The sequence below is a fragment of the Phoca vitulina genome, unplaced genomic scaffold (assembly GCF_004348235.1).
Source record: "Phoca vitulina isolate PV1807 unplaced genomic scaffold, GSC_HSeal_1.0 scaffold15, whole genome shotgun sequence".
NCBI classification, from domain to species: domain Eukaryota; kingdom Metazoa; phylum Chordata; class Mammalia; order Carnivora; family Phocidae; genus Phoca; species Phoca vitulina.
The window spans coordinates 12,950,307-12,973,314 of NW_022589718.1; the positions used below are offsets into that span (position 1 = coordinate 12,950,307).

The following is a 23,008-nucleotide window of genomic DNA, read 5'->3' on the forward strand; positions in this document are numbered from 1 at the left end:
CCTGAAATAGCTATATCTATATTAATATTAAAATAGACTTTGAGGGGCACCTGGGTGGCTCAGTCAGTTAAGTGTGCCTTTGGCTCAGGTCATGATCCCGGGGTCCTGGGATCGAGCCCTGCATCGGGCTCCCTGCTCAGTGGGAAGCCTGTTTCTCCCTCTCCCACTCCCCCTGCTTGTGTTCCCTCTCTCGCTGTCTCTCTGTTAAAAAAATAAATCTTAAAAAAAAAAAAGATAAAATGGACTTTGAGACAAAATTTAAGAATAGAAGATGAATTCAAATAGTTAACTTACAATTCTAAACTTGTCTGCACATACCAAAATAGCCTATGTTAAAAGCAAAAATCCTGAGAAATCAGGTTGACAAGTTTTCATCTCAATGGCAGAATTCAACTCATTTATTTATTATTAAGTGAAAGATGTATTTAATAACACATTTTAATAAGATTGATACAATAGAGGGGCACCTGGGTGGCTCAGTGAGATCGAGCCCCATGTCAGGCTCCATGCTCTCTCCCTCTCCCTCTGCCGCTCCCCATTCTCATGCACTCAAAAAAAAAAAAAAAGATATAATAGACATAGGTAGATCTCTGTGCCCTAACAGAATACACACACATTCTTGCCCAGTATTTATATGGGACATTTATAAAAATTGGCAATTATTAGGCCCTAAGGCAAGTTTCAAAAATTGATAGGACATCAAATTCTGACTACAATGCAATTTAGAAGACGCCACCAAGAAATTGCTAGAACTGATGCATGAATTCAGTAAAGTTGCAGGATACAAAATCAATGTGCAGAAATCTGTTGCATTTCTATACACCAATAATGAAGCAGCAGAAAGAAATCAATACCATTTTCAATTGCACCAAAAACCATAAGATACGAATAAACCTAACCAAAGAGGTAAAAGATCTGTACTCTGAAAACTAGAACACTTTTGAAAGAAATTGAAGAGGACACAAAGAAATGGAAAAATAATACATGTTCATGGATTGGAAGAAAAATACTGTTAAAATGTCTATACTACCCAAAGCAATCTACACATGTAATTTCATGCAATCCCTATCAAAATACCACCAGCATTTTTCACAGAGCTAGAACAAACAATTCTAAAATATGTATAGAACCACAGAAGACCCTGAATAGCCAAAGGAATGTTGAAAAGGAAAACCAAAGCTGGTGGCATCACAATTCCAGACTTTAAGTTGTATTACAAAGTTGTAGTGATCAAGACAGTATGGTAGTGGCACAAACACACATAGATCAATGAAACAGACTAAAAAACCCAGAAATGGACACACAACTATATGGTCGACTAATCTTTGACAAAGCAGGAAAGAATATCCAATGAGAAAAAGACAGTCTCCAGGAAATGGTGTTGGGAAAACTGGACAACAACATGTAAAAGAATGAAACTGGACCACTTAATACCATATACAAAAATAAATTCAAAATGGATGAAAGACCTAAATGTGAAACCAGAAACCATCAAAATCCTAGAGAACACAGGCAACAACCTCTTTGACATCAGCTGTAGCAACTTACTAGATATATCTCCGGGGGCAAGGGGGGCAAGGGAAACAAAATTAACTATTGGGACTTCATCAAAATAAAAAGCTTCTGCACAGAGAAGGAAACAACAAAATTAAAAGGCAGCATTTGGAAGGGGAGAAGATATTTACAAATGATATATCTGATAAAGGGTTGGTATCCAAAATTTATAAAGAACTTACACAATTTGGGTGCCTGGGTGGCTCAGTCGTTAAGCGTCTGCCTTCGGCTCAGGTCATGATCCCAGGCTCCTGGGATTGAGCCCCGCATCAGGCTCCCTGCTCAGCGGGAAGCCTGCTTCTCCCTCTCCCACTCCCCCTGCTTGTGTTCCCTCTGTCGGTGTCTCTCTCTCTGTCAAATAAATAAAAATCTTAAAAAAAAAACTTACACAACTCAACACCCCAAAAAATAATCCAGTTAAGAAATGGGCAGAAGACATGAACAGACATTTTCCCAAAGAAGATGTACACATGGCCAACAGACACATGAAAAGATGCTCAAAATCAGGGAAATATAAATCAAAACTACAATGAGATATCACCTCACACCAATCAGAATGGCTAATATTAATAACATAGGAAACAACAGATGTTGGCAAGGATGTGGAGAAAGGGAAACCTTACACTGTTGGTGAGAATGCAAAATGATACAGCCACTCTGGAAAACAGTATGGAGGTTCCTCAAAAAGTTAAAACTAGAACTACCCTATGATCCAGCAATTGCACTACTAGATTTTTACCCAAAGGATACGAAAATACTGATCCAAAGGGACCATGCACCCCAATGTTTATAGCAGCACTATCAACAATAGCCAAATTATGGAAAGAGCCCAAGTGTCCACTGACTGATGAATGGATAAAGAAGAGGCAGTATATGGGGCACCTGGATGGCTAAGTTGGTTAAGTATGCAACTCATGATCTCAGCTCAGTTCTTGATCTCAAACCCAGCATGGAGACTTCCTTAAAAAAAAAAAAAAAAAAATGTATATATAAAATCATATCCATGATGTGGAATATACATATATGGAATATATATCATGGAATATTATTCAGCCATAAAAAAGAATGAAATCTTGCCATTTGCAATGACATGGATGGAGTATATGCTAAGCAAAATAAATCAGAGAAAGACAAATACCACGTGATTTCAGTCATGTAATTTAACACACAAAACAGATGAACATGGGGAAAAAAGAGATGCAAACCATAAAACATATTCTTAACTCTAGAGAACAAGCCAAGGGTTACTGGGGAGGTGAGTGGTGGGATGTGGTAAATGGGTGATGGGTATTAAGGAGGGCACTCATGGTGATGAGCGCTGAGTGCTATATGTAGGTGATGAATCTCTCTACTGAAACTAATATTACACTATATGTTAACTAGAATTTAAATAAAAACTTGAAACTATAAAAAAAGGCAAAAATTTTCAGAAGTACCTATTCTTTTTGAAATTTAAAGAATTAAGGTCAAAGATAAAGGAACTTTTAAATTCCATAAAATAGAATTTAGAAAACCGGTTATGAAAAATAAAATTTTAAATGCGTGGACAAAATATCTGCAATAGCCAAAACAATTTGGAAAAACAAGAACAAGTACATTCACTTTCCTATGTCAGAACTTACTATAAAAGTATAATTTTCAAGACAGCGTAGTATAGGTATATGCAGATACATAGATCAGTGAACAAAATTAAGAGTCCAGAAATAAATCCTTTCATTTATAGTTAATTATCTTTTGAAAAAGTGGTAAGGCAATTCATTGACGGAAGGATTGTTCAATAAATGGTGTTAGGACAACTCTATATCCACATGCTACAAAAGGACAAATGTAGATGCATACCTCATACTGTAAACAAAAATTCACTAACAACAGATCAGACCTAAACATAAGAGCTGAAACAAAGTTAAGAAAACACAGAACCCTGGGGTGCCTGGCTGGCTCAAGCAGAAGAGCATGTGACTCTTGATCTCGGGGTCAGGAATTTGAGCCCCATGTTGGGTGCAGAGATTACTTAAAAATAAAATCTTAAGAAAAAAGGAAACACAGAACCCCTTTGAGACCTTGGGTTAGGCAATGATTTCTTAGGTGTGATATCAAAAGAAAGGTTCATAAAATTTTTTAACTGATAAACTAGACCTAGGAAATAAACATTTGTGCTTAAATAGACAGAACTGAATGAAAAGACAATAGACTGCAAGAAAATATTTTCAAAACACATATCTAATAAAGGATTTGTATCTAGAATTCCAAAGAACTGATAAACTCATTAATAATAAGACAACCCAATCAGAACATGGGCAGAAAATATGAATAGACATTTCACCAAAGAAGACATACTATACTATGGCTAATAAATACATAATACATAATACATAATAAATACATAAATGAAAGATCAACATCATTAGTCATTAAGGAAATGTTAACTAAAAGCACAATTGAGGTATTTCACACCCATTAGAAAGGCTGTAACAAATACGCCCTTATTTATGAATAACAAATGTTGCCAAGAAAGCCGGGGAAGATGGCAGAGTAGGAGAATCCTAAGTTCACCTCGTCCCACAGATACACCTAGATAACAGCCACATCAGTGCAACTAACCCAAAAAACAATCCAAAGACTGGCAGAACAGACTCTCCGTAGTTAATCATAGAGAGGAGACCCCCATGGAAAAAAAATGGTAGGAAAGGTGGAGTCCCAGATGGGAATCAAACTAACCAGCAGGGAGGGAAAAAACTAACCAGTGAGATCAACCACAAATGGGAGGGACATCATAAGCACGAAAAAGGGAGAGGAAGGTCCACACCATACACCCCAGACACAGGGCACCTGCGCTGGGAAGATGACTCCCCGTAATATTTGGCTTTGAAAACCAGAGGGGATTAACTTTGTTAGTTCTTACAATTAGTGGGTCTTAACACTGGGAACTTTAAAAATCAGCAGGTTTGGCTCTGGGAAAGCTGGAGGGAATAGGAAACTGAGTGCCTGCCCTTAAAGAGACAGTAAAACAAACAATCCTGCTGAGATATAGCATAGAAGCAGGAGTTTGAAAAATACCTGGAGTAAATGGGAAGACAATTTATTTACTAATCTCAGAATGTGTATTGGAGGGGAAAAGATCTTTAGGAGACTTCTCCAAGAACAAAAGAGCTGATGGGCACCGTTTCCCTCCCCCACACCCAGCCTAGACATACACCTGTAGGAACCAGCATGACCACTCGCCACCTAACTTGCTAACAATGTGCACCCTGTCCCCAAGTTCTCCAGCCCCTGCCCCAACCAACCTACCCCATTTGGCAGGAGTCTCTCCAGAGTAGCTGACATGTCTCTTTCTGCAAACGACCCCCATAGTAGCCAACACAATTCCCAAGTGAGTCTTGCCCTGGAGAGTGGGGAAGATAACCACACATACCAGCTCCAGTGCAGCACCAGCAGTGGATTGGGGACAGACATCTGGCCTGATTGCAGGTCCCACACATCAACGATAACCTCTCAGGGAACAATGCAGGGAGCCCCCCCCCCCCACTTAGGTGCAACTGCAGTCCCAGCAAACAGGCTGAGGGCAGGCATCTGGTCTGTCTGCTGACACCACCCGACTGCAAACCCAAGGTGGTCCCATACTGGCCCCTTAACAATACAGGAAACAAACTCTGCCCACAACAGGCAAGGAGCGCTATTGCAACCATTTGGACTGAAGGCAAATGTGGCTCAACCACAATAGGGTGGGTGCAATACACACAGGAGACACCCATGAAGCACCAGGTTCTGGTGAATGGGACACTGCACTGCAGGGTACTACAAGGCCACTTCTTCATAAGGCCATAACTTTCAAAAGCAGGAGACATAGCTGACTCTCCTAACGCACAGAAACAGACACAGAGTTAGAAAAAATGAAGAGAAAAAGTATATGACCCAAATTTAAAAAACAACAACAACAGGAAAAAAATCACTGCAAAAGAGCTAAATGAAATGGAGATAAGCAATAATGCCTGATAGAGAACTCAAAGTAATGGTCATAAAGATACTTACTGGACTTGAGAAAAGAGTGGAGAATCTCAGTGAGACCCTTAACAAAGAGATAGAAAACATAAAAGAGAACTAATCACAGACAAAGAACTTAATAAATGAAATTAAAAATACACTGGATGTAATAAATAGTAGACTAGAAGTGGAAGAATGGATCAGTGATCTGGAAGGTTGGTTGTTGGAAAGCAGCAGACAACAACTGGGAAAATTAAAAAGGATAATAAGAAATGAGAATAGGTTAAGAGAACTCAGTGATATCCTCAAGTGTAATGACATTCACATTATCGAGATCCCAGAAGAAGATAGAAAAAGGGGGTAGAAAATTTATTTGAAGAAACAATAGCTGAAAATTTCCCTAATTTGAGGAAGGAAACAGATATTCAGATCTAGGATGCACAGAGAGCCCCCAACAAAATCAATCCCAAGAAGGTCCTCACCAAGACACACAATAACTAAAATGACAAAGAGCAGTGATCAAGAGAGATTTTTTAAAGCAACAAGAGGAAACAGTTACATACAAGGGAAACCCCATAAGGCTATCAGCTGATTTTTCAGCAGAAACTTTGCAAACTGGAAGGGAGTGGCATAATATATTCAAAGTGTTGAAAGGAAAAAAACCTGCAAACAGGGACGCCTGGGTGACTCAGTCAGTTAACCGTCTGCCTTCGGCTCAGGTCATGATCTCAGGGTCCTGGGATTGAGTCCCACATCGGGCTCCTTGCTTGGTGGGGAGCCTGCTTTTCCCTCTGCCTGCCGCTCCCCCTGCTGTGCGTTCTCTCTCTCTGACAAATAAATAAAATCTTAAAAAAACAAAAACAAACCTGCAAACAGAAATACTCTATTTGTTAAGGCTATCATTCAGAATAGAAGGGGAGATAAAGTTTCCCAGACAAAAGATAAAGGAATTCATTACCACTAAACCAGACTTACAAGAAATGTTAAAGGGAATTCTTTGAGTTGAAAGAAAAGGCCTTAATCAGGAGTAAGAAAATTAGGAAGGAAAAACATTTCACAAGTAAATACAAACATAATAAAAGTAGTAGATTAATCACTTACAAAACCAGTACAGAGGTTAAAGCACAAAAGCAGTAAAATCAATTATGTCTATAAAAATCAGTCAAGAGACTCAGGAAATAAAAGTATGACATCATATACATAAAACTTTGGGAAAGGGTAAAAATTTAGTCCATTTTTTTTTAAGATTTTATTTATTTATTTGACAGAGAGAGACACAGCAAGAGAGGGAAGACAAGCAAGGGGAGTGGGAGAGGGAGAAGCAGGCTTCCCGTGGAGCACGGAGCCCAACGTGGGACTCAATCCCAGGATGCCGGGATCATGACCCGAGCCGAAGGCAGACGCTTAACAACTGAGCCACCCAGGCGCCCCAAAATTTAGTCCATTTAAAATGGATTCAAACTTAAGCGACCATCAACTTTATATAGACTGCTATATGCATAGGATGTTATGTATAAACCTAATGGTAACCACAAATCAAAAATCTATAATAGATATGCAAAAAACAACAAGAAAGGAATCCAAGCATATCACTAAAGAAAGCCATCAAACCACAAGGGAAGAGAGCAAAAAGGAGAAAGGAACAACCTTAAAACAAGTAACGTTGTGAAAACACAATGGTCCAAAATCTTTGGGATGCAGCAAAGGCAGTTATAAGAGGGAAGTTTATAGTAATATGGGCCTACCTCAAGAAGCAAAAAAAATCTTAAGTAAACAAACTAACCTTAACACCTAAAGCAGCTAGAAAAAGAACAAAGCCTAAAGCCAGTAGAAGGAAAAAAATAATAAAGACTAGAGCAGAAATAAATGAAATAGAGACTAAAAACACAACAAAACAGATCAATGAAATTGGGAGCTGGTTCTTTGAAAAGATCAACAATTTGATAACCTTTAATGAGACCCATAAAAAAATGTGAGCAAACTCAAATAAATCAAATCAGAAATGAAAGAAGAGAAATAGCAATCGACACCACAGAGATACAAAGAATTATAAGAGAAAATTATGAAAAGTTTGTGCCAACAAATTGGACAATCTAGAGGAAATGAATAAATTCCTAGAAAAATAAAACCTTCCAAAACTGAATCAGGAAGAAATAGAAAATTTGGACAGACTGATTACTAGCTATGAAATTGACTCAGTAATCAAAAAACTCCCAACAAACAAAAGTCCAGGACCAGATGGCTTCACAGGTGAATTCTACCAACACTTAAGACTTAATACCTCTTCTCAAACTATTCCAAAAAATACTAGAGGAAAGAAAGCTTCCAAATTCTGAGGCCAGCATTACCCAGATACCAAAAGCAGATAAAGACCTAACCAAAAAAAAAAAAGAGAGAGAGAGAGAACTACGGGCCAATATCTCTCATGAACATAGATGCAAAAATCCTCAAAAAAATGTTAGCAAACTGAATCCAACAATACATTAAAAAAAATCATCCACCACAATCAAGTGGAATTTATTAATATAGGGATGCAAGGGTGGCTCAATATTCACAAATCAATCAACATGATACATTATCAACAAGAGAAAGGATAAAAACCATAGGAGCATTACAATAAATGCAGAAAAAGCATTCAACAAAATACAACATCCATTTATGATAAAAACTCTCAACAAAATAGGTTTAAAGGAAATATACCTTAACATAAAAAGGCCATATATGAAAATCCCACAGCTAACATCATACTCAAGAGGGAAAAACAAGATCCTCTAAGATCAAAAACAAGACAAGGATGTCCACTCTCACCACTTTTATCAACATAGTACTGGAAGTCCTAGTCACAGCAATCAAATAAAAGGCATCCAAATTGGCAAGGAAGAAGTAAAACTTTCACTATATGCAGATGACAGGACACTGTATATAGAAAACCCTAGAGACTCCACCAAAAAACCACAAGGACTGATAAATAAATTCAGTAAGGTCACAGGATACAGCGTTAATATACAGAAATGCACTGCAGGGGCACCTGGGTGGTTCAGTTGGTTAAGCATCTGACTCTTGATCTCACCTCAGGTCTTGAGCTCAGGATTGTGAGTTCAAGCCCTGTGCCAGGCTCTGTGCTGGGTACGGAGCCTACTTAAAAAAAAAAAAAAGAAAGAAAGAAAGAAAAATCTATTGCCTTTCTATACACTAATAATGAAGTAGCAGAAAGAGAAATTAAGAAAATAATCCCATTTACAACTGCATCAAAAGGAACAAAATATACTGACCTCTACCTCTGAAACTAATACTACACTATATGTTAATTAATTGAATTTAAATTTAAAAAAAAATTTTAAATACTTAATAAACTTAACCAAGGAGGTTAAAGGCCTGTATTCCAAAAACTGTGAAACACTGATGAAAGAAATTGAACATGACACAAATGGAAAATTATCTATGCTCATGGATTAGGAGAACCAATATTGTTAAAATGTCCCTACTAACCCAAAGCAATCTACAAATTTAACGTAATCCCTATCAAACTACCAACAGCATTTTTCACAGAACTCAAACAAACTACCATAAAATTTGTATGAAACCACAAAAGACCCACATAGGCAAATCAATCTTTAAAAAGCAGCAAGAGGGCATGTATTGAATGGAGCACTGGGTGCTACACGCAAACAATGAATCATGGAACACTGCATCAAAAACTAATGATGTAGGGCGCCTGGGTGGCTCAGTTGGTTAAGTGACTGCCTTCGGCTCAGGTCATGATCCTGGAGTCCCTGGATCGAGTCCCACATCGGGCTCCCTGCTCGGCAGGGAGTCTGCTTCTCCCTCTGACCCTCCCCCCTCTCATGTGTTCTCTCTCATTCTCTCTCTCTCAAATAAATAAATAAAATCTTAAAAAAAAAAAAACTAATGATGTAATGTATGGTGATTAACATAAAATTTTTTTAGAAAGCAGCACAAAACTGCAAGTATCATAATCCAAGATTTCAAAGATATACTAATCAAAATAGGACGGTACTGGCACAAAAACAGACACACAGATCAATAGAATAGAACAGAGAGCCCAGAAATAAACCCCTGCTTCTATTAACCTATGACAAAAGAGGCAAGAATATACAACAGGAAAAAGGCAGTCTCTTCAACAAATGGTACTGGGAAACCTGGACAGCTACATACAAAAGAATGAAATTGGACCACTTTCTTACAGCGTACACGAAAATAAATTCAAAATGGATTGAAGACCTAATGTGAGACCTGAAACCATAAAATTCCTAGAAGAAAACATAGGCAGTAATAACTTCGACATCAGCCAAAGAAACATTTTTCTAGAAATGTTTTCCTTTGGCAAGGGAAACAAAACCAAAAAAACTATTGGGACTACACCAAAATAAAAATCTTTTGCACAGTGAAGGAAACCATCAACAAAGCAAAAAAGACAACCTACTGAATGGCAGAAGATATTTGCTAATGATATATCTGACAAGGGGTTAATATCCAAAATACATAAAGAACTTAAACAACTCATTACAAAAAAAAAATCAAATTAAAAATAAGCAGAGAATATGAATGGACATTTTTCCAAGAAAGATACACAGATGGCCAACAGACACATGAAAAGATATTCAGTCATCACTTACCATCACAGAAATGCAAATCAAAACTACAATGAGGTACCTGTCTTAAACCTTAAACCTGTCAGAATGGCTAAATTAAAAACACAATAAGTAACAAGTGTTGGCAAGGACGTGAACAGAAAGGAACTGATGGGAATGCAAGCTGGTGCAGTCATTATGGAAAACAGTATGGCAGTTCCTCAAAAAACTAAAAACAGAATTACCATTTGATCTAATAATTCCACGACTGGGTATTTACCCAAAGAAAGTGAAAACACTAATTTGAAAAGATATGTGCACCCCTATATTTACTGCAGCATTATTTATAAAAGCCAAGACATGGAAGCAAACCAAATACCCATTGGTAGATGAATGGATAAAGAAGATGTGGTAATATGCAATGGAATATTACTTGGCCATCAAAAAGAAGGAAATCTTGCCATTTGCAACAATGTGGATGCATCAGAGGGTATAATGCTAAGTGAAATAAGTGGGTCAGAGAAAGACAAATACCATATGATTTCACTCATATGTGGATTTTAAGAAACAAATGAATAAACAAAAAAAAAGAAACAAACAAAAAACCAGACTCTTATTTACAGAGAACAGACTAGTGGTTGCCAGAAGGGAGGTGGAGGGGGGATGGGTGAAACAGGTGTAGGGGATTAAGAGCACACTTATCTTGATGAGCACTGAGTAATGTATGGAACTGTTGAATCACTCTATTGTACACCTGAAATATAACACTGTACATTAATTATACTTGAACAAAAAATAACAAATGTTGGTGAGAATGTAGAGAAACTGGAGCCCTCTTATGTAGCTATAAAAAATTGTAAGCTGATGCAGCCCCTTTAGGAAACTTGGCAGCTTAAGCGTAAAATTACCTTATGACCCAACAATTCCACGCCTACATATGTACCCAAGAGAAACTAAAACACATGTTCACACAAAGACAACTATGCAAATATTTATAGCAACATTAACTGTAATGGACAAAAACTGGAGACAATCTAAATGTCCATCCACTGCTGAACGGATAGACAGAAAAGTTGTATTCATACAATGGTAAAGTACCATTAGTAGGAAACGTATTACAACATTGATGAACTTCACAACATGCTGGTGACATGAGAAACTACATGATTCCATTTATAGGAAATGTCCAGAAAAGATAAATTCAGGGACAGAAGTAGATTAGTCGTTGCCTTGGGCTGGCCAGTGGGGATGTGAAGTAACTACCTAGGCATGAGGGATCTTATCGGAACAATGAAAATGTTCTAAACCTGATTTATGGTCACGGTCGTTTCATTTGGTAAACTTACTAAAAATCTTTTAATTTTTAATTTAATTTTTTACTTTTTCTTAATTTAAATTCAATTAATTAACATAGTGTATGAGTTTCAGAGGTAGAGGTCAGTGATTCAGTCTTTAAAAAAAAAAGTATAATATCTACAACTTTTTTTTTTTTTAAAGATTTTATTTATTTATTTGACAGACAGAGATAGCGAGAGCAGAAACACAAGCAGGGGGAGTGGGAGAGGGAGAAGCAGGCTTCCCACGGAGCAGGGAGCCCGATGTGGGGCTCGATCCCAAGACCCTGGGATCATGACCCAAGCCGAAGGCAGACACCCAACGATTGAGCCACCCAGGCGCCCCCAGTGATTCAGTCTTATATAACACCCAGTGCTCACTACATCACATCACAGTTACCCCTTCCCCACTCCCCTACAGCAACCCTCAGTTTATTTCCTATGATAAGTCTCTGAGTGCCTGGGTGGCTCTGTCAGTTAAGCATCTGCCTTCAGCTGAGGTCATGATCTCAGAGTCCTGGGATCGAGCCCCACATCAGGCTCTCTGCTCAGCAGGAAGCCTGCTTCTCCCTCTCCTCTCCCTCTCAATCTCTCTCAAATAAATAAATAAAATCTTTAAAAAAATGTCTCTTGTGGTTTGTCTCCCTCTCTGATTTCGTCTTGTTTTATTTTCCCCTCCCTTCCCCTATGATCCTGTTTTGTTTCTTAAATTCCACATATGAGTAGGATCATATAATTGTCTTTCTCTGATTGACTTATTTCACTTAGCATAATACCCTCTAGTTCTATCCATGTCGTTGCAAATGGCAAGATTTCAATTTTTGATGGCTGCATAATATTCCTGTGTGTGTGTGTGTGTGTGTGTGTGTGTGTGTGTACCACATCTTCTTTATCCATTCATCTGTGGATGGACATCTTGGCTCTTTCCATAGTTAGGCTATTGTGGACATTGCTGCTATAAACACTGGGGTGCACGTGCCCCTTTGGATCATTATGTTTGTATCTTTGGGGTAAATACCCAGTAGTGCAATTGCTGGGTTGTAGGGTAGCTCTATTTTCACCTTTTTTTTTTTTTAAGATTTTTTATTTATTTCAGAGACTGAGTGAGTGAGAGAGAGAGAGAGAGAGCACAGGAGCTGGGGCAGGGAGAGAGGGAGAAGCAGGATCCCCTGGGATCATGACCTGAGCCAAAGGCAGGCACTTAACCTACTGAACCACCCAGGTGCCCTATTTTCAACTTTTTGAGGAACCTCCATACTATTTTCCAGAATGGCTGCATTCCCTAAAAATCTTTTTTTTTTTTTTAAGATTTCAAGTAATTTCTTACTTAACATGGGGCTCAAACCCAGAACCCTCGAGATCAAGAGTCACATGCTCTACTGACTAAGCCAGCCAAAAATCTTTTATTGTACCCTTGAAATGGGAAAATTTTATATATAAACTATACCTTAGTAAAACTGTTTACAGAACAAAATAAAACTTGTGCAATGCAACCAAACTAGTCTTTATAGGGAAATTTATAACTGAATGCTTGTATTGTAATAAAGGAAAAGCTGGAAATTATGAGCCAAGTGTTTACTACTCCATAAAAGGTAAAAAAAAAAAAAAAAAATTACAGCAATTATCAAAAGAAATAAAAGTTTCCAAAGAAAAGAACAAAAGTTGGTCCCTGAAGACCAATAAAACATAAAGGAGAGGAAGGCACAAATAAAAGCATGGATTTGTAGAATAAAAGATACAGAAGGAGAAAAAAGATACAGAAGGGGAAAAAATTAAGAGGGTCTATGAATAATATTTGCCAATAAATTGAAAACAGAAGCAATGAGCAAATTATTAGAGCATCTTGACCTTATTGAACTGATTCAAAAATAAATGCAGTCTACTTATCTCACATTAAAGTAGTTGAATCACTCATTTAAATGTTATAAAGAATACACTAAGTGCCAATGTTCATAGCAGCATTATTCACAATAGCCAAAAGGTGGAAACAACCAAAATGTCCATCAACAGATGAATGGATAAACAAAATGTGGTATATACATCCAGGGCAGTATTATTCAGCCATAAAAAGGAAATTGATTCATTTTACAACATGGATGAACCTTAAAAACATGCTAAGTGCAATAAACCAGACACAGAAGGACAAATATAACTCCACTTACATGAGATACCTAAAATACGCAAATTCATACAGACACAAAATAGAACAGAGATTACCAGGCCTGGGGGGAAAGGAGGAAGTGGCAATGGGGAATCATTATTTAATGGGTACAGAGTTTTGAGATGATGAAAAAGTTCTGGAAATAGTGGTGATGGTTGCAGAATATTGTGAATATACTTTATGCCACTGAAATGAATACTTTCAAAAGGTTAAAATGGTAAATTTTGTTATATTTTACAATAAGCCAATTTAGAATCATCTTGCTATATTCACACATGGAGAAAAAAACAAAAACAAAAACAAAAACCTAGTGGGATTTTCACCAGGATCGTATTGACTCTCTATTACTTTGGGGAGAAGAGATATTTTTCACATTGTGTCTACCAGTCTATGAAGATGACATACACCTCCTTTAAGTCCTTAATTTCTCTCAACAATGTACTAATATTTGGTGAATTCTTACCATATATTTGGGGTGGTTTTTTTTTTTTTTTTTGAGATTTTTATTTATTGACTTGAGAGAGAGAGAGAGAGAGAGGGCATGAACTGGGTTCCCAGGCAGAGGGACAAGCAGGCTCCCCGCTGAGCAGGGAGCCCAACTCAGGGCTTAGGCCTCGAGGACCCTGAGTTAGGACCCTGAGATCACGACCTGAGCTGAAGGGCAGACACTTAACTGACTGAGCCACACAGGCGCCCCTGCCATATATTTGATTTTAAAATGTTGTTGTCAATGACCGCTTTCTTTCCATTTCACTTTCCAATTGTTTGATAATAAATAGAAATAAGTGATTTTTTAAAAAATATTGTGCCTGTATCCAGTAGACATACCAGCGGCACTTAATTCTTATACTTATCAAAAATTATTTTGGGGGCACCTGGGTGGCTCAGGACTCTTGATTTTGGCTCAGGTCATGATCTCAGGGTCATGGGGCTCTGTGCTCAGTGGGGAGTCGGCTTGAGATTCTCCCTCTGCCTCTGCCCCGCCCCTTCACCTGTTCTCTCTCTCCCTTTCCCCCCTCTCTAAAAAATTACTTTGGGTTTTTTGTTGTTGTTACAAAATCATGTTTCTGTGAATACAAAGCTTTTTATTTCCTTCCTGATCTTTATGACTTTTTAAAAATTAAATTTAATTTTTTTAAGTAAACTCTACCCCCAACAGGGGGCTCAAACCCACAACCCCAAGATCAAGAGTCACACCCTCTAGGGGCGGAGCCAGCCAGGCGCCCCGATGACTTTTCTTATGTGTTTCATATTGCATTAGGTAAGACAACCAGGATTTCATGTTAGCTGTAGGTTTGGGGGGAGGTGGTATTTATCTATCACCGCTATTTCTTTTAGACAGCATCTAGTGGGACATTATTTTTTAATCCAATCAAACACTCTGTCTTTAACTGAGGTATTTAAACCATTTAAATTTAATGAGATTATTGGTATGGTTAGGTTTAAATCTGTCATCTTCCTATTTGTTTTCTATTTGTCCCATACATTCCTTTTCTTTCATAATTCTTTTGGATTAAATATATTTTATTCCACGTATCTCCTTAGTGTCTTACTAGTGATAATTCTTGGGTTTGTTGCTTTAGGACTGGTGGCTTCAAGATTGGTGGTATCCATCTTTAACTTACGTCTCCCTTCAAGTGATGTCACACCACTATAGTATAGAGTAAGAACCTTTTCTAGAATACTTCCCTTTGTCCCCTTGCACTTTGTGCTATTATTGTCATACATCTTTCTTTTACAAGTATTAAAAATCCCATCTAACTTTATTACTTTTGTTTAAACAATAGATATCATTTAAAGGGATTTATACAAGGAAAACCTTTGCTGTATTCACTCATGTAAATGGATACTATTTCCAATGCTCTTTATTCCTTTGTGTAAATTCATGCTTCCATGTGGTATAATTTTTCTTCTGCCTTAAAGACTTACTTGAATATTTCTCTCTCTCTTTTTTTAAGATTTTATTTATTTATTTGGGAAAGAGAGCACAAGTGGGGTGAGGGACAGAGGAGGAAGCAGGCTTCCCGCTGAGCAGGGAGCCCGATGCGGGGCTCGATGCCAGGACCCCGGGATCATGACCGAGCTGAAGGCAGACGCTTAACCGACTGAGCCACCCAGGTGTCCCTGAGTATTTCTTACGGGGCAAGTCTGCTGGTGATGAATTCCTTCAGCGTTTGTATGTCTTACATGTTCCGTTTTGAAACATATTTCCGGTAGGTATAGAATTCTATCACTCCTCAGACTCAGAGCCCATAGCCCCCAGTTCCACTAACGGCGGGGGGGCTGCTATCCCCTTGAGCTCAGGGTCGGGCTTGGAGCGCTAGGGTTTTCTGTGTGCCTGCCGCCCCCTCAGCTTCCCGTTGTCCCCGCATACCTGTGTCAGGGAGGGGGTCTTCCTCCATGCTCTCTCCCTGTGTGTCTAGCTGCAGCCTGCCGTTGCCGGGGGTCGGGGCCAAGCTCACGGCAGGAGCGGAAGAGACGCCCTATTGTCCCAAATCAGCCTCCATCTCAGGCAGGCCCTTTGGGCTTCGGCTGCGGCTGCGGAGGTGAGGTTTTCTTAGTATTCCCGCTCGTCCCACCTGCGGCTGCCAAACTCTGCCTTCTCCCTGGGGTCGGTCCAGGGTGCTTGTTTCCTGCGCCACCCCCGGCAATGGCAAACACCTGTTACCTATCTGCCCCTCCTCCAGGAACAGAACGTTTTTGCTTCTCCTCTTCCCCCAGTAGCAATAAATCTTTCCCTGTGTCTCGAGAGCGGCCGATGGATTTCACTTTTACTGCTCCTCCCCAAACAGTCAATCTTTGCCAGTGTCCTGTGGTCACTGGGCGAACCGCCTGTGGATTAAGACTGGGGAGAAGGCTCCCGGCAACTAGCAGAGCTCTGAGCTTGGTCCTCCGCAGCCCACCAGGCACCTCGTCTGCAGCCGGGTTGGCTTCCCCTGGTCTCCTGCGTCGCTCCTGCTCCTGCCCATGAACACCTGGTGAAGGCTGGTGGGGAAGAGCTTTCGGCTGAGTGCAAACCCCCTTTGTGTCCGAGGCCCCGGGGCAGGACTGGCTTCATGGCGTGTGTCCTGCGCAATCAGCCACAGACCCACACTGAGAAGGTCTTTAGGCTCGGTTTAATGCTCTGCTGTCACCATCTTGAATTCTTCTTTTTTCTGCAAGGTTTCCCACGCTTTCCTTTGGCACTAAGGCCCACAAATTAAATAGCCAGTCCCACTCCAAAATGATAACAGTGGCCCACGCCTGGCCTTTAAAAATGTTTAAAATCTTAGCTGGGTTTTTATCTGTTTGTGGAACACGCACAATGCTGCCATGTTCTGCCAGAGGTAAACGGTCCGTGTGTCCTGGCTCTCCTCGTAGTGGATTACCCCTCTTTGGAATTCAGGTTCCGTGAATTCTTTGCGGCCTCAGCGATCGGAGGCTCAAAAAATGTTACGATTTTGTGTATCATCCAGCTGTTTCTTGTTAGAGTGAGAGAAGCATTCTTTGCAGCTTTCTTTATCCTGAGAAGTCCAAAACTGCTGGATGGTTTAGAACTTATTTTTAGGATCTGTTTCAGCTGGCCGAACAATTAACTGATTAAGACTAGTTCCCCCGCCTCCCCGCCTTTAAAGGAGAATGTCACATTAAAAAAAAAATTTTTCCTTTGGAAAAAAAAATTTTTTCCCTTTAGAAAGGTTTTTTTTTTCCCTTTAGAAAAAGATGGCATTATGTTTTTTTATTTTCTCCCATGACAAAATAGCCCTTAGTATCACAGGCATAATAGTTGGGCAACCTAAAGTGACATTTATGTTGTTTTTTGATAACAGGTAACTATTGTATTATTAAACTCAAATGAGTTATGTGCTGCATGGGTCCATTACAAAGTGAAGCATGGGACACCTGCATGGCTCAGTTGGCTGAGCGTCTGACTTGGTTTCTGCTCCGGGCGTGATCTCAGGGTCAGGAGCTTGAGCCCCCAGTCGGGCTCCACACTCAGGAGGCAGTCTGCTTGAGATTCTCTCCCTCAGCACCCCCCTCCCCACTCTCCCTATCTCTCTCAAATAAATAAATCTTAGAGACGCCTGGGTGGCTCAGTCAGTTAAGCATCTGCCTTTGGCTCAGGTCATGATCGCAGGGTCCGGGGATCGAGTCCCCCATTGGGCTCCCTGCTTGCTGGAGAGCCTGCTTCTCCCTCTGCCTGCAGTTCCCCCTGCTTGTGCGCTCTGCTCTCTCTGACAAAATATTTTTTAAAATTATAAATCTTTAAAAGAGAAAAAAAGTGAAGCATGAACAGATGAAGAATAACAAAATTAGAGGAAATTCTCTAAATAAAGATATGTGGCTTGTGTGCTAGAGAGAAATAGGTTATATAGTGCACTCCTGGTCATTTTGACTGCCTGCTATGTTTAAATAGAATATTCTTTAGTGTATGTAAGATGTAGGTCTTTTAAGTTTTTCAATTTCAGTCCTCCACTGAAGTATATTATTAAAAACAATAATAAGCAGGCCAAGTCGAAATAGGATTCAAGTTAGTTTTCCCTCAGGCTGTTCTTTTTTTTAATCTAAAGCTATTTTAGTCACAGCTTTCTCATATATCACCTGACAAACTTACAGGTCTGTCCTTTTTAAAGATCTGAAGCCTGTTGATATAATGGAAAATTATACAAAATTAGAAAGAAGAGTATAAGGTAACCCAATGTATCTTTTACTTACGTTTAATATTTATTCAGCTATATCCCCACCTACTGTCCTCTCCCCATTTTGAAGCAAAATTTTACCATAAGTCCCATCTATTGTAGCATGTATCTTTAGAGATATTTTTTCTTTCTCACCTAACCGCAATGCCAATATCATACCTAAAAATAATAATTCCTTAATTATGTCTATAGTTTTCCAACTCATTGCAAGAGACTATGGTATAAAAGAATAATATTAACCAAGAATCTAAAGATTTAAGGCATCTGTAATTCCTTTCCCTACACCCAGAAGAATTAGCTTTTGTAACCAAGGAAACAATTAAGCATCTATCATTAGCCCTTTAGCTATCCATGCAACATAGTGTTTTTTCTTTGTTTAAAGAAAAGAAAAATGTATCACCACATAAAGAAATGGCCCTAATGATTTTTGTGTTAGAAATTGGGGGGACACAGGGCGCCTGGGTGGCTCAGTTGGTTAAGCGACTGCCTTCGGCTCGGGTCGTGATCCCGGAGTCCTGGGATCGAGTCCTGCATCGGGCTCCCTGCTTGGCAGGGAGTCTGCTTCTCCCTCTCACCCTACCCCCTCTTGTGTTCTCTCTGTCTCAAATTAAAAAAAAAAAGAAAGAAAGAAATTGGGGGGACAGGAAGAAACTATTCCACAAATTTTAAGGACCATTTGTTAATTACTAAAATTTTGGCTTTTTAAACAAGAACAAAGATTTTTTAAAAGATTTATTTTAGGGGTGCCTTGGGATCGAGCCCCAAGTCGGGTTCCTTGCTCGGCAAGGAGTCTGCTTCTCCCTCTCCCTCTGCCTCTCCCCCTGCTTGTGCTCTCTCACTCTGTCAAAATCTTTAAAAAAAAAATACTTATAAAAGATTTTATTTATTTTAGGGGAGGAGGGGCAGAGGGAGAGGGAGAGAGAATCTAAGCAGATTCCCTGCTGAGCGTGGAGCCCAATGCAGGGCTCAATCTCACAACCCTGAGATCATGACCCAAGCTGAAATCAAGAGCTGGAGGCTTAACTGAGCCACCCAGATGCCCCATATTTTTCTTTAATGATAATCATTTTCCAGTCTGTATCCTTGGACATGGATGTGAACAGACAACTGAAAATAGAGCCTATGAAAGTTTGTGATCAGAACAGGTAAATATGGAAGCATGTGTTCATCTTTTGTATTTCTATCTGCATTTGAGTCTATTTCAAAGAATACTGGACACACACACAAAAATATATATACTGGACGCTTACTGACTCTTCAAAAAGAAGACAAGTTACCAGCCACAGAAACCAAAGAATCTACCCAGAACAGTAAAAGTCATTCATCCTAAGGACATCTTCATACTGTTGGGGAAAATGTACTGTATGTTTCTTGTACTAGTTTCTCTTGCCACGTAACAAATTTCCCTCCCTTGGGGCCAGCTACCACAGTTCCTAAGGAGCAAAATTTCTTGGTAGCTTTCACAATAATCAGTTTTTCCAAGGGGTCTAAAAATTTGGGGTCCTTTTTTTGTTTTTTTAATCAGTTATACATAAGCATAGAAAGTCCAGCAGGACATACAGAAAACTATAATTTTAGTCACACATTTCTGGATATTGAGATTATGGGTGATTTTAGTTTTTATAACTTTGTAAAGTTTTGGGGCACCTGGGTGACTCAGTCGGTTGAGCAGCTGTCTTCAGCTCAGGTCATGATCTCAGAGTCCCGGGATCCAGCCCCGCATTGGGCTCCTTGCTCAGCAGGGAGCCTGCTTCTCCCTCTCCCACTCCCCCTGCTTGTGTTCCCTCTCTCGCTGTCAAATAAATAAAAATCTTAAAAAAAAAAAAAAATCTTTGTAACTTTGTAGTTTTGAAACCCTTTAAAATTTTATTTTATTATGTATGTTATGTTAATCACCATACATTACATCATTAGTTTTTGATGTAGTGTTCCATGATTCATTGTTTGCGTGTAACACCCAGTGCTCCATTCAATACGTGCCCTCTTTAATACCCATCACCAGGCTAACACATCCCCCTACCCCCTCCCCTCTAGAACCTTCCTGTACCTCTGAAACAAATAATACATTATATGTTTAAAAAAAGAAGAAGGTAGTAGGAAGGGAAAAATTGAAACCCTTTTATGATTAATTTAAAATATGAGTCTTTTTCATTTTTTTCAACGTGGGATATTCCAGACCCAATAAACAAAGTTAGACGTTGAGACGACTTATTATTTTCAAACATGTATTAAGCATCTACTATATACTAAGTACTTCTGGAGGGAAAAAAAAAAGATACAATCCTTGCTTTTAAGGAATTATGTATTTGGGAAAACAAAAACACAGCGATAATACAGTGTAATAAATTCTACACAAGAGGTAAAAGGAGCATTAAAGAGAGGCCAATACACAGAGGAGTCAACTTAACTGACAACACACATAGGAAAAGAAAAAGGGAGTGACCACAACAAAGATCTTTTTATATCCCACTTGTGAGTTGAACTTGGTATTAAAGTACATGACTATAACACTGCAGGAAAATGAAATGACCAGAGATATATATATATTTTAAAAATTCACCTATATTTTAATGTTTTCATTGTTTTATTTTTAAAATACTGATCCCAGAACTTGTAAATGTTCCAATTTAATGCAAGGTGAAATCAAATAAATCTTGACATTAATTCAGTAAACAATACATACCTTTCAAAAAGATCTTTATTAAAAAAACTTTATTTTTTTAAGTTTTTATTTTAATCACCTGGTGCTCATGACAAGTGCCCTCCTTAATCCCCATCACCTATTTCAACCATCCCCCACCCACCTCCCCTCTGACAACCATCAGTTTGTTCTCTATAGTTAAGAGTCTGTTTCTTGGTTTGTCTTTTTCCCTGTTTTGTTTCTTAAATTCCACATGAATGAAATCATATGGTATTTGTCTTTCTTTGATTTCGCTTAGCATTATACTCTCTTGCTCCATCCATGTCACTGCAAATGGCAAATTGCGTTCTTTTTATGGCTGAATAATATTCCATTGTGTGTGTGTGTGTGTGTGTGTGTGTGTGTGTACCATCTCTTCTTTATCCATTCATCAACTGATGGGACACTTCAGCTGCTTCCATATCTTGGCTATTGTAAATAATGCTGCTATAAACACAGGGGTGCATGTATCCCTTTGAATTAGTGTTCTTGTATTCTTTGGGTAAATACCTAGTAGTGCAATTACTGAATCATAGGGTGGTTCTATTTTTAACGTTTTGAGGAAACTCCATAGTGGCTTCCATAGTGGCTGTAGCAGTTTGCATTCCCACCAACAGTGCAAGAGAGTTCCTTTTTCTCCACCTTCTTGCCAACACCTGTTGTTTCTTGTGTTGTTGATTCTAGCCATTCTGATAGGTATGAGGTAACAGCTCATTGTAGTTTTGATTTGCACTTCCCTGATGATCAGTGATGTTGAGCATCTTTTCACATGTCTGTTGGCCATCTGTGTCTTCTTTGGAGAAATGTCTGTTCATGTCTTCTGCCCATTTTAAATTGGATTATTTGTTTTTTGGGTGTTGAGTTTTATAAGTTCTTTACACATTTTGGATACTAACCCTTTATCAGATATCAAAAAGAAGTTTAAAGCATTAAAGACCTTTGAAATGTCTTTAAAGTTTAATTTCTAGAAATAGAGCAGAACAAACATTCCTACTTAAAAGATTTTAGAGAGTTTGAACTGTGAAATGTTCAGTGTGGCAAGGTGGACTGCAGAGGCAGAAAATAGAGTTGTATGACTTTGTTTTTCAACATAGTGATAAATGATGTCAGCCAGAAAAATACAAACAATTGAGTGCCTTACTGTATACATTTTTATCTAGTTTTCATTTGGGACATTATAAGACAGCACATTCCAAAAACTATTATATGCAGAGAGCAATCCTTTTCTAATCCTTTATGTCCATATGTTCCCAAGGATATCAACATTCAAGTGTTTACCTCCTTGAGCTCAGTCAAGGAATGGCGTAATTTTCATATGAATCCTTTATTGTCCTGTAAGGTCCTGGCATCACTGATTTTATGGAGAACAGGTAGTTCTCATTTCTTAATTAGTTGCTCTGCTCTTTCTCTTCCACAATGAGTACAGTATCCACAGTTATTCCCGTGTCTTGCAGTGACCAGCCCCCCTCCACTTCCAGAGGCCGTCTGGGAAAGGAAGTAGAAAGGCTGTATCGGGATGTGTGGTACCCGATTTTCATCATCCAGTCAAGTAAGACCTAACAGATAAAAAGTTTAGCTATCAGATACTGGGCACAGTTGTATCCCTCTAGGTCACCATGATATTTTACAATTCTTTCACTGTTAAATCATGCCCCTATGAGTAATGACACAGAACCTTCTAGAGTTTCAAGGAAAACACCATACCAAGAATTGGTGAGATGCAAATAACCTTTAATACCTTTCTGAAATTTCAAAGAAGGCCTAGGGACTGAAGGCACCTACAGACAACAGGGGCATTTAACAAACAGCAAAGCCCCAATCCTAGGAAATGGAAAGGTTATTCAATTAAAAAGTTATGAACAAAAGGTTAGCATATGGGAAAAAAATTATTTAGATCAAAATCGAAGCCACTAGTCAAAATCACTCAGGAACTCTGTCACCAGAGACATGTCCAGGCCCCAGTGACTCTGCCTTATGACAGCCCAATTTCCAATGGGCTACTCCTATAAATTGAGAACATTTCCTGT

General features: G+C 38.9%; 1 protein-coding gene across 3 annotated transcripts in view; it reads right to left on the reverse strand.

The window, feature by feature from the left end:
- Positions 1–21,823: 21,823 nt before the first annotated feature.
- The window catches only part of UBXN8 (UBX domain protein 8), a 35,225-nt gene continuing 34,040 nt past the window's right edge, over positions 21,824–23,008 (reverse strand). For all 3 annotated transcript variants that reach the window (XM_032413467.1, XM_032413466.1, XM_032413465.1), the window contains one exon: positions 21,824–22,537. In XM_032413467.1, the coding sequence (XP_032269358.1) occupies positions 22,370–22,537 (168 nt within the window). In that variant the 3' untranslated portion in view covers positions 21,824–22,369. The remainder of the gene's footprint in view (positions 22,538–23,008) is intronic.